Here is a 12,334-nt window from a genome sequence, read left to right as displayed (position 1 = left end):
CAGTCAAAAAACAGCCAATTTTCCTAGGACAGTTTTCAAGTGTGATTTTAGAAGGGCGAGGATTTTTTTTATTTTTTGGGTTTGTGTCGAGCAATGCTTGTATTAAAAGTTGAACCGCAAGCTCTATTCCCGTTTGTTTGACAGTTTGATTGCATGGATGTAAAGGATGCAGTTTCTCAATATTCCCAAGATTAAAAATGCTGACAAATATAGAAAGCTCTTTGTTGGAATTTCAAACTTCATAGTTTAGCAAAAGAAATTGAATATTTCTACGAGTAAAAGAAATTGAACATGTCCACAGGCAAGAGATTTCCTCACACAGTTTGATTAATAAAACCTAAACGTAAGTATACCGATAATGGAAACACAAACACTGCAGAAAATGGAGAAGCTACGTCTTACAAGATGGAGAAATTACATACAAAAGGCAAAAAAACTCTAATTGAGAAAAGATGGTGAGTGACCAGACTTGGACCATCGTCTGGTTAAGATCGTACTAATTACTAAAATGTTCAACATTAACTCTCATGACTGATTTATTATTCGAGCACTAACCTGCACAAGCCGAAGTTCATGGATTAGTCACAGGTAGAAACTGCAAGAATGTAAGTTGTAAACAACACATGAATGCTAAGGTATATGAAGTAGCCTTACCCCAGTTATGCTGGAACTTCATAGCTAATTGAGTGATAGATCTTCTCTCCGAAGAATTGACAAATTCCATATTTACAGCTTCCTGAACAGAAGACAAGAATTCTTGCCTTGCTTTTGCAGACAGCCCAAAGTAATTTGGTCCATGAGTGGTGCTCAAATCAGCAATCTAAAAAGACAAAATGGCATAATGTGTTAACACTTTTTCTGTACACATTTCTGTTCCTACATAGAAAACGCAAAGTTTAAATGACTAGGGAAAAAGAAAACCAAGCCCCATACGTTGTTGCTTAGTAAGTCCAGATTATTTCAAGAAAGACTAGGGACTCTTTCTTGAAATAACTGAATTTTCAGTCTGATTTCAAAGAAAAACTAAACAACGCACTAGTAATCTACCTGAAGAAAGTAACAACAACCGTACTGTTAAAGCAAATAAATCGTTACATTTGTAATACATTACTTTAATGCATTTGCGGAAATATTTGTTTTTCCCCTTTGTGACATTCAGTGAAAAAGTTCGAGAGAAAACCGTATTTTAATACATCCAGCCACCCAATTTATGTAAGAAAAGGATCTAGTTCATGATGGCATTCAATTTGTTCATAATAAAAGTTAACAATAAGTAAATCATGTGTAGAAACACTTGCCTGCTGCAACCAAGGGATTATTGTGTTGATAAACCTTTGCTCTACGAGATATGATGCTAAAGTGCTGAGGACATCGCCGGCAGTTTTAGGTGACAAGCATTCTAGAACTGGACCAGTTCTATCAAGAAGTTCAATCAGAACAATTTCATCACCAGAACAAAGAGCTTCAACATATGCAGAATCTAAGTCGCCTTCACAGAGCAAACCCTTGACCTGTTTCCAGAGGTTATTCTTGCTTTCTAAAACATTTTGTCTAACTTTGGCACTAGAAGCTGAGGTAAACAAAGCATCAGTCCTTGTTTGACTTGTCCTCTGTGTTCCCTGCCCAGAACTTTTCCGAATATCTTTTCCAGCAGGATTCCTGGTAAGTTTCACCTTAGTATTGCTCCATGTCTCTGTACCTTGTCTTGCAGAATTGTTTGCTTGGGTCCTCAAAAATGTGTTTTCCTCCCAAATATCAGAATGTTTCACGGACAACAGTGAAGGCTGCCTGTTGCGCATATCTATAGATGGCCTAGGAGTGCATGTAGAGAGTCTCGGAGAATGCACACTTTGGTTTTGCTTCATGAGTTTGGAGGTTGCTAAATTGGAATGCTCCTCCCTATGTACTAGGTTCTGAGATAATCTATCTACAACATGTTCTAGGCCTACCACCCTTGTTTGTAACATAGACAAGCTACCCATTACACCAGATGTAAATGCCTGTACAGAAGTAAAATACAAAAGCTAAGTATAATAGTTTACACTGTCTTAGATGTAGATGAAAAAAATATTATTTTGACTTGTAATTATTTTGTTTACACTGTACCAGAATAACAATAAATTTCAAATACTATAAGAGTGCTAGATTGTAAGGTAGGAATTGTAAGAAGTGCTTGTTTAGCAAAATAGGTTAGTAGGAAGCCAGCCAAGTATAACTTTTTTTTTTTTGGAACTGAGGTAAAAGGAAGCAGATAAGAACTTTTTCTGCCTAAAATTGTATGTGCCATTGAGTCATACAATGTTAAATTGATTTTATCTTAATGATGGGCAATCAAAACTAAATGATTAGGCTCATGCTTCAATGAGTTTAGACAAATAGTGAAGCAATTAACATAAATTAACTTCTATGCATAACTTCTATACATAAACGAGGTATGTACCTGTAAAAGATCCATTAAGTTTGACTGCTTGTTTTCAATTTCTGAGAGTTGTTTTCTAATGCACGACACTTCATTTGCCATTTGTGAACAACATCCATGTGGAGTATGAGAATCTGATTCTGTCACAGTTGAATCAAGACTTCTACGATCTCTTTCAGAGTATATTTTCTCACTACTTAAACCTTCAACCGCAAACCGCTGATTTCTTCCCACTGGCTTCTGCGAACTACTCTCCTCAAGACTGTTACAAGAAACTGTGACAAACTTAGTGTCAATGTCATCAGTGACAATATTGGACTGAGAAGAACATTCTTGTTTTTCATCCATATGAACATATTCATATCCCATATCCTGTGTGCTTGTAACATCAGTGCTCATCCTTTCTAATGTCTTAGTAATAGTGCTACCCTCAGATTCCTCATTCTGATATTCTGGCAAAGAAGCATTGTGGGCTTTAGGAACTGCAATTTCAATATGCCAATCATCTTCACTGGAACGTTGATGATTTTCCACATGATTTGGACGTGTTCTTCTGCCAGACAAAGGAATCCTGCTCTTAGTCGCACCAATAACAGCTTTCCTGAGCGAGCGATCTTTCCTTCCAGATTCACTGGCACTTGTGATATCACTGTAGTCACCACCAAAGAAATTTTCTGTACAAAAGAAAAATTGATAAACGATTATGAGAAGTAGCAAGATAAGTGCATTAAGTCGAAAAGTTTTCTGAAATAAAGAAGGAAAAGGATGTTCCATATCCTTTAAACGTTCAAAGCAGGCTTCAGAATAACATAAATGACGTAGTGGTACAGCAAGAACAATATCATGATGAAAGATAACCTATTTTTCCATGTTGGACGACAAGTAGTGCCAAAAGAAATATTAATTCGTAGAACATTGTCAAAATATGCCACTTTCACATAATATACCATTTGTTCCAAAACTACAACCTCATAAGTTGAGAAGTTAAGATGTTGGAGCATGCATATTTTAAGGCATAAGTACAACTAAGCTTCATCATTAGAACCAGGTAACATAAAATAAATCAGGCTATAAGTTAAGTTGGTATATAGGTCCAGGACCTATCCACCTATGGTTGCAACACTTTCAGCTCATCCTGATATACATGAACTTTCCTTTGGAAAATATATTTGATAACTTGAGCAGTCATGTACTAGCATATTTTAATTAATTCATTATGAAAGCTGCAAAAATGAGATCCAGTCAACATAGGATTCAATATGCACCACAAAAATGTCGACAAATGATGAGACCGCACACAGTCGTCCCCTGGTTACTAGGGAGCATCTAGAAGCCGCAAGGAGATCAAACAAAGACTACTGAATTTTATGGTGATAAACTGAAGACATTGCATCGAAGTAAGAATCCAGAAAGTAAAAACCAATCTGAAACAAATATCAATACTGGCAACAGTCAGTAAACCTTTAATAGAAGAACCAGCTTCCGAAGGTTCAGGAGTGTCAGCTCCTAGAAGACTTTTCCAGCACTGCAGTGCCTGTAGGACAGTATCCCTAACTGGTTTCACCTACAAGCAACAGAAGTATAAAACAGATACATTTTACTCATCTGCATGAAAGAAGATTCTCCAAATCTAGATGTTTAATCAATGCTAACCTTGTCAAAGCGACATGATTCAAGGGAACGAATGCAGGAAGCCTTAAAAGAGCCCAAGATGGATCCACCACTTGAAGCTATCTCCCCTAAAGCTATGCATGCAGCTTTGCGTGTTGCCCAGTCATTACTCTTGAGAGATTCTTGAATACTTCCCATTGCACCGGAGAGAATGTTTTGTGTTGGTGCACCCCCTGCCTAAAATAGAGAATCAAATTGTGCATAATAAAAAGGACATATACTGCATACAAGGATTGAAAGTACATTCCAAAAAGATGCAGTAAAATAAAGACAAGCATATGAAGTGTAGGTGGATTTCAAACTGAGCTGTTTCATAACTTGACAGACCTATTTGGTAGAAGTTAATTTCCTTGTAAAGAATTCATTTCAGTACTTTAGGTGGATTGCCATGATTGAGAGAACATGCCATGTAGCATGTTTTGCCAAATTCTGATCATTAATGTGACATGAGAGACCCAGGCATATTCTAGTATACAGAAGACAGCACACAAATAAATGCCACTTATGCATAACATCAGCCACCTTAAATCAAAAGGAGCATGATCTCAAATTGTTTTCATTAGCAAACATTCTAAACAAACATAACAAGCCTCACGTGACTATAGCTAACAAGAATTCGATTGATGTACACATAAATGTCACTAAAAGCTGTTCTCGATGCAGCATTTGGGAAAACAGATTTGATAATCCAGAAGTATGAACATAAAGAACAACCAAATAACCAGTATAATTGTGTTTTAGTTCAAGAAGTCACCTGGATAATGCTCCTGTTCAACTCAATAACAGCTGGCTTAGCCATAAAATGTGGATTCTTGAGCAACTTTATCGTTCGATTCAACATTGGCTGCAGAATTGAAACCGGGGGATCATGAGTATTATCAATGACCCTTGCTAGGCACAATGCTGAACCTGACTGAACCTGCCTGTTTTGTTCACCCAGAGCTTCGAAAAGTGGTCTTACTAAGACAACAAAGACCCCATCACCATCACCCCTACCATCACTCAGTTTTGATGCCAGAACACCAACAGTCTCCACACATGCATCTCTCACAACAGAGTCCGGGTCTTTTAGTCGCTTAACAATACTGGCAACCATCTTACCAAGATGCATTCCAACATGCCCCTCATGATACCTCACTAATGTACCCATCAACCTAATGCATTCCTTTCTCACTGCACTCTTCTGTTCCGAATCTGTATCCAAAATACACGACAGAAATGGAGCAATCCCATCTGGGTTCAAGCACTCTGCCATTTTCTCAAGCTCCTCGACACCTATTTGGTAAGTATCCCGATCAGCAAGCTTGTTCAGCGCAATAACCACCTTTTGTTTGAGCTCGAAAACCACCTGTTTCACAGTGACCCTCCCAGCTCCTCTCCCCTTAACATGCGCATGCGTCTTCATCTTGATCATCGAATCCTAACCCAATAGCCCCAAATTCCACCTATTCCCTCCACAATCAAGAACCCCACTTCCTAACTCTAGGAATCAAATCACCAAAATCCTGCAAAATTGAAAGCAAAACAAGATTTCAACCAACATCATTCATTCCCACACCATAATGAACCTAACATAAGCTATGTTTTCATCCAATTTTTGAATAAAAGATTTGGGGTAGAAATTAAAACATTCCAACTAAATAAAGATCAAAACTTTCATTCTCTAACTCTACGAAAACCACACATTAAACCCTAAATGCTATCAGAAACAGTTTAAAAAGACTTAAACCCTAAATTTTGAAGCAAGCCCACTTACACATATTGACATTAAACTCCAGAGGGAACTTGCCCAGATGAAAAGGAAGCTTCGGCGTGGTGGAATCGGAGCGAAGTATGGGAGCTTCGTCTTGTTCTTCCCCCATTTTGGTTTTAAATTTCTGGGCTTTTTACGAAAATAAATGCAGAGATATAAAGAAGGGAAATTTGAATGCGGTTCGAGATTTACGAACTTTTATTAAAATATGATTAAATTTTGAAAGAGAAGGAATCTGAGAAAGCGTTCAACGGAGTTCGAGAAAATCAGAGCCTTTGGATATTTTTGGAGAGAGAGAGAGAGAATAAAATTTAATGGCTTCAAATTTCGCGCCCTCTGCTGCGGTTCAAATTCGGAAGGGACAAACTGGGGAGCGTTTTTGGAAGGTTAAGCTTTGGGTGGGGACTGGCGGTTTCAAAAGGGGTTCACTGCCACGTGGACCCCACAATCAGCGTCCAACTCTGTTTTCAGTTTGATCAATAATAATTTTGATTCATTACATACTTGTATATATAAATTTTCAAATCATACACGTGAACTATTTTTATTAGATAACGTGGATTATGTGAAACACAACTCTGATACTGTGATAAAGTATATTTATATTTTAAAATTAAAATTAATTAGCGATAATTAAAGAGGTACTCATATACTTTTAGACTAGCGCTCTGCTAGGGTCATCGTCGGCCTCCCGCCGTCAACAAAATTCTCAAAATTTCAAAACCTCGATGGCCATGGCCTCTACTCTCATGGCTAATCCTTTTCTGGTGTTTGGGAGGTCGCCTTGCTTTGGGACTTCTTTGATAATGGGTGGTGGAGTGCAGTCCTTGGGTTTGGGCTCTATGCCGAAATCCATGGAGGGTTGGCGGCTTGCAGATTTGGCGCCGGCGAGTTGTCTGAGGGCTGGTGGTTTGCAGCAGATCTGGGGTGGGTGTTTCATCGGTTTTCGACTAGGGATCTGGCGCTGGGATTCTTGTGCCGATGGTGGGTGTATGCTTGGAAATGGAGAAGGAGATCACAAGCAGGGTGACATGCCAGGGGTCGTCAGAGGACGTACTGGAGATGACCGATTTGCTGGTGAAGTCACTCGACCGGCCGGAGGAGTCTGCTGCGGCAGCAGTGTGCGAGTCAGTGACGGTGGTGAACTGGAACAGGGTGGGGTGCCCTTAGCATTCTTTGCTTGGGGCATCTAGGCTTTGTTCTGGCTTGTGGGCTGGGATTGGGAGGACTGGGCTCTGAGGTTTGGGTCCTGGGCCTCCTTTATTAGGGGAGTGGAGGATGGTATGTCATCCTCTAATCCAAACATCGTTTAATTTTGTTTAGGTCGCAAAACCTAGTGCTCAGTTGACATTTTTTTTAAACCGCTTCTGAGTACTTAAGTTTTGTTAGAATAAGGGTGTGTGGACTTCCTAAAAGGTGGGTGTACTCAAGTATGCGGGATTTTATTTTTTTAGAATAGGATGTTTGTATGTCCTAAAGGACGGCTCTTTCTGACAGCCCCATTAGGGTGTGCTGTCTTTTGTACTGCTTGCTGAATTATAAAATCTGGCTGACCTCTTTGATTCAAAAAAAAAAAAAGGTACTCATATTACCGAATCACTCTAACCCAACCAGGCAAGAGCAAGCCAGGCTGGTTGTACCAAGCCTAAGAGCATCTTCAACAGAATAGTTATTTCAAAAAAAAAAAATTAAATTTAACTCATTTTAAGCTAAAGCTAATTTTAACTTTAACTAAAAACCCCAGCTATATTTAGTTAGAGAGGAGAGAGAATTTAACTAAAACTTAAATTTAACTTTAGATTTAGGTAGTATGCTAGAGCAAAACTCAATAAGTAAACTACTTATATTATATTTTTAGCTATGAATGTACCTACACTGTTGGAGATGCTCTAACCTTATGGAATTTACATTAGCAAACAAATTCTCATGACTATTAAGTCACTAGTCAGATAAGTCGATAACCTAAAGAATACCCACGTGGTAATGCTATACCATGTACCGCCAAACTCGCCAATAATAAGCTGGTAGATATTCCCCCAAATTCGAGCGACACCCAAGTTGCAACTAAGTGTAAAATGACCAGAGTATATCTCTTATGCGTATATAGTTCTAAGCATAGGTCTTCCACATCAAGTAAGATCTTGTTACTATTTTCAGCTTATTAGAGAATAAATAACCCTTCACCTCACCCAAAAAAAAAAAAAAAAATGCAGCTATGATCCTTTGCTCTGACACCCTCATGCTACCAAAATTATCACTCAATTGACTTGAGCACTAGATGGTTTTTGGCCAATAGACACTAGCCCCTCTAACCATACTCTTTTCATTGCAGGTGAAACAGACATTCAAACTTATATGCTAAAATTTGACTTAAAAATAGCTAGTATTAGTGAATATGCTCTTATATATTAGCTTAAGCTAGCACCCACAATCTCAACGTTTTTCTTCCTTTTCCTATTGAATTATCTATTTCTTCGGCTCCTTCCATGGCTATTTTTTTTCCAATTAATACATATTTCTCATTACTTTGTTTCTTTCTTTCTCTCCAAATGTATGGCTTCTCCCCTTCTTAGTTCATTTTTATGTCTTACTAATGTGGCTATGCTTCACTTTTCATCAACAACAACAAAGATTTTTGTTTGGTTGTGTAAACAGCGTTGTGTGATTCACTTATTGGCGTAGTAACTTTTGCTTCTTACCCGCTTTGGCTAGATCAAAATTTAATTGTTTTATTGCCCAAAATGCCCGGTGCTCAAACTCTACGGGTAGGTGGCAAGTCTTGCCATAAACAAGTCGAAATGGAGACATGTCTAAATCAAGGGGTACTTATATGAAGTATGGTATGCCCACAAAACATAGATCTTAGAAGGGGTTTCTGGCCTCACTGAAATTATTTCTATTTCTTTAACTTAGTCATGTATATCAAGTATTAGGTTCAATTTCCCTACATCTTACTGTTTTTTTGCCTTAATTATCTACCTTCACTTACTTAATGTAAGGATTATTCCCTCACATGAACAAAATCTGAGGTCCGCTATTGCTAGAGAGAGTACATTTTTTTTTTGTTAGTTGGAAAAGTTGAAATTATTTTTAGAGATTTTGTTTTGAGGTTCCTATTTACGTACTATCTTCAAGCATAGAAGAATTAAAGAGGTCGACCTGAGCTAAATTAACTGAAAAACGACACATATACGTATTGATATTGAAAAGTAAAATAATTATTTCAAAATGTAAGCAAATAGATTTTTTTGACAACCACACTTAAAGCTTTTCTCCTTATTTGTATATCAACTGAATTCACTCTTGAAAAATACTTAGGTGGGGGCTTCCCCACCACGTGGCCTTACGGCCACCCAATCAGAGGAAAGAAAATTTTTCATCTTTTCCGAAAATGCCCCTGCTCCCTAATGTGCAATACCCAAAACACCCCCCCTGCTGGGCGGTGATTGGCCCTCCCCACCACGTGTCCCGTGCGGGTGCCCTACGCAAGAATCTCTCTTCACTCTTTGTTCCACTTAAACAAATCAGTGAAATCTTGGGTTCGCTGATTGAACCCATGTCCACCATCAGATCTGATCATGTATCGACATGTCTTACATGCATTAGGGGGTACATTGTCCCTCTTTTGATCGTAAATATCAAGGTGATGAAAACTGCCTGGCCATTGGAAGCTGCAAAAGAATAGTGTACCGCCAAAAAATTTCACTTTGAAATTGATCCAATAGGACTCTTGAAGTGAAGCAGATGGACTCCTAGATCGTCATTCTTAGACTTGCAATGAATGGTAAGATCTGTATTTGGACCCAGATCATTGATAATTTCAACATGTTTGGAACGCTCACCAGCCTCAGTCTTAGTGAGCAAGAGGATGAACAATACCATCAATATCTGATTCATCTTGTTCGTTTGTGTTTTGTTTCGCAGGGATGATATTGTGCATACTAGAGGATAGTTGTCGATCAATTTATATGAGAAAGTGATGCAGTGCCTCATAACTGCCAAACTATTTTAGTAAGGATATAATGTCTATATATATTTATATGCATATTTTACTATATTACCAAATTTATTTTTTTCCTCGGTTGATATTCATGGCCCATTCACCGATATAGATATAGATTGTTGCTTCTTTTTTTGGTGTTGTTAATTAAAGATTATAATCCTAACATGCTATTTTTTTTCTTTTTTTTTTGAGTAATGCCACAGGGGCGAAATAATATAGGGGCCGTGACCACTTACCCGATTTTAGGCTAAAAATTGCCACGTACTCCAGCAAGAGTTTTTTAACCTCATTTACCCAAATCAACAGTGTTTGACAATATTACCCTCGTTTTACTTAATAAATTCCATTCATCTCTCTCTCTCAGACTCACTCTCTCAACTGGATCTCGCCGGCCCTCCCACCTACGTTTCCTTCTCCCACCGCCGATCAGGTCCTCTCAATCTTCTTCTTCTTCTGCACCTGCCACCGCAATGTCGACCAAGCCCTCCACCTCCTCTACCACCTCCGCCTCTGTGTCTACCGCCCCGACCCGCTCAACCTCAGCAGCGTCATCCACGATCTCTGCGACTGCAACTGCCTCGAAGAATCCCACGACCGATTGGCCCACTCCTTGACTCAGATCTACAACTCAGGACATCAGCGAATCAGACCGCTGCAATCCCTTCCTCTGACGCTGCTCGTCTCTCATCCTTTGATAAATTCCATTTCTCTTTCTTTCTCTCAAAGATCGGAGCCCAGCCATGTCCGACGAGGAGCACCATTTCGAGCCCAGCCATTTCCTTTTAATTTTGTGACGGATTGGATAGTGAAGAGAGAAGAGGAGCAGGAGGAAGAAGAAGAAGAAGGCATGGGGTGCATGACGTGGAGAAGACGAAGGCGATCCGGCCGGAATCGTTCCGGAATCGGGCTGGAGGAGCGTGGGTGTCCAGAAGGGAAGCGTGGGTGGCCGGAGAAATTTTTTTTTTTTTTCTTTTTTCCTGATTTCGATGGTTTTTTTTTTTTCCTGATTTGGATGGTTTTTTTTGTTTCTGATTCGATGGGAAGAGCTCCGAGAATGGGGGAGGAAAAAATATGCACAACTGAACATATTGGTTTCATTGATCAATTGTGTCTATATTGTATTCATTTTGGTTTTTGAGAGTTTACGAAATTCACTTGAGGGCAATAATATGATTATTAGAGGGTAATAATATGAGCATTGGGGGCAATAATATGTTTATTGGGAGACAATAATATGATTACTGGGGGACAATACTCATATTACTGGGGGGCAATAATATGCATATAAATTGATCAATTGTGTCTGTAGGGTATTAATTTTGGTTTTGGGAGTTTATACAATTCACTGGACGACAATAATATGATTATTGGAGGCAATAATATGATTATTGGAAAGCAATAATATGAGTATTGGGGGGCAATAATATGATTACTGGGGGGCAATAATATAGTTACTGGGCATTATTAGGGGCCAATAAATTCAGACGCCGGAATCCGGTCACCAGTCCGGTAGCCAGATTCGAGATTTCGGCGACCAGTTGTCGGATTTCAGTGATCGGTTGCCGGAATCCGGTCACCGGTCGCCGGAGTCCGGTCACTGGAGTCCGCGGCTACCACTGGTCACCGGAGCTTAGCAAGGTGGAGGATGACTTCTCTCTCTAAGTGAGAAAGAAGGAGAGGGCAAAAAAGTCTAAAAAATAAATAAAAAGAATAAAAAAAGAATTAATTGGGTAAAGGGGAAATAATCCCTTAGAGTGTTTTGGGTAAATGGGGTTTTTAAACTCTTCGTTGTGCAAGTGGGCAATTTTTAAGCTAAAATTGGGTAAATGATCATTTCCCCAATAATATATTCATCACAAGCCAGAATAGGCCGTTACATACCCTTCCGCTGTCATTTAAGGACATAGACAGACAAGAAGCTAGTGGTAGTACCCACAAGTGGTACGTACATATAGTCCTACTCATTATACATTCAATACGTAGAACTAGCGGATATCCTCATTCGGTACTACTCCAGAGACGCTAGAGAGACATTTCGGTGCACATCAATGCTTAGGTTCCTAAATACAAGGAAATTATTGTAAAAGACAAGCTAAAACATAGTAAAGACCAAGGGAAAAACCCTAGCCCAAAATAGCAGGCCCAAAGCATCCAAAGGAATAGACCAAACTCCAGAGCCCATCAAGCTGGTCTGGCCCCAGCCCATCACCCTCGACGACATGTCGTACGCCACAAGCTCAGTCCTCTAGATGACATGTCGCACTCCACAAGCCCAGCAGCACAATTCGACCCGCTCAGCCACGACCCGTGTCGCTCCGATCTACGCCGCCGCAAAACCACCACGCCTCACGTCGCCACAGCTCACACCTGAATCATACCGCCACAACTCGCGCCGACCTGAATCACACCGTCCGGAATCCCACTAATTTTGATCAGCACACCCACGCCGCCGGTTGAGATGCAGCCAGAAACAAGACAAGCATTCCGG

At 39.5% G+C, this 12,334-nt stretch overlaps 1 protein-coding gene across 1 annotated transcript; it reads right to left on the bottom strand.

The window, feature by feature from the left end:
• Positions 1-58: 58 nt before the first annotated feature.
• LOC133712933 (TORTIFOLIA1-like protein 2) lies at positions 59-6,161 on the bottom strand. The gene is made up of 8 exons (XM_062139044.1): positions 5,847-6,161; positions 4,845-5,595; positions 4,073-4,267; positions 3,881-3,983; positions 2,441-3,093; positions 1,299-2,000; positions 655-820; positions 59-555 (listed from the first exon to the last, which is right to left on the bottom strand). The coding sequence occupies exons 2-8, from the start codon at positions 5,502-5,504 to the stop codon at positions 551-553; spliced, it is 2,484 nt and encodes an 827-aa protein (XP_061995028.1). The 5' UTR covers positions 5,505-5,595; positions 5,847-6,161; the 3' UTR covers positions 59-550.
• Between the last annotated feature and the right edge of the window lie 6,173 nt (positions 6,162-12,334).

This window comes from Rosa rugosa, chromosome 5, assembly GCF_958449725.1.
Source record: "Rosa rugosa chromosome 5, drRosRugo1.1, whole genome shotgun sequence".
Taxonomy (NCBI): Eukaryota; Viridiplantae; Streptophyta; class Magnoliopsida; order Rosales; family Rosaceae; genus Rosa; species Rosa rugosa.
Note: the sequence above shows the minus strand (reverse complement) of the source record. Positions and strands in the feature narration are given on the sequence as shown.

Bases quoted from the DNA above. Each gene is read 5' to 3' on its own strand.
- LOC133712933 (XM_062139044.1), bottom strand. From the start codon at position 5,504: ATGATCAAGATGAAGACGCATGCGCATGTTAAGGGGAGAGGAGCTGGG. The intron at 4,268-4,844 runs GTGACTTCTTGA...TCTCTATTTTAG, and splicing joins TGAACAGGAGCATTATCCAG to GCAGGGGGTGCACCAACACA. The intron at 2,001-2,440 runs GTACATACCTCG...ACTTCTGTACAG, and splicing joins ACTTAATGGATCTTTTACAG to GCATTTACATCTGGTGTAAT.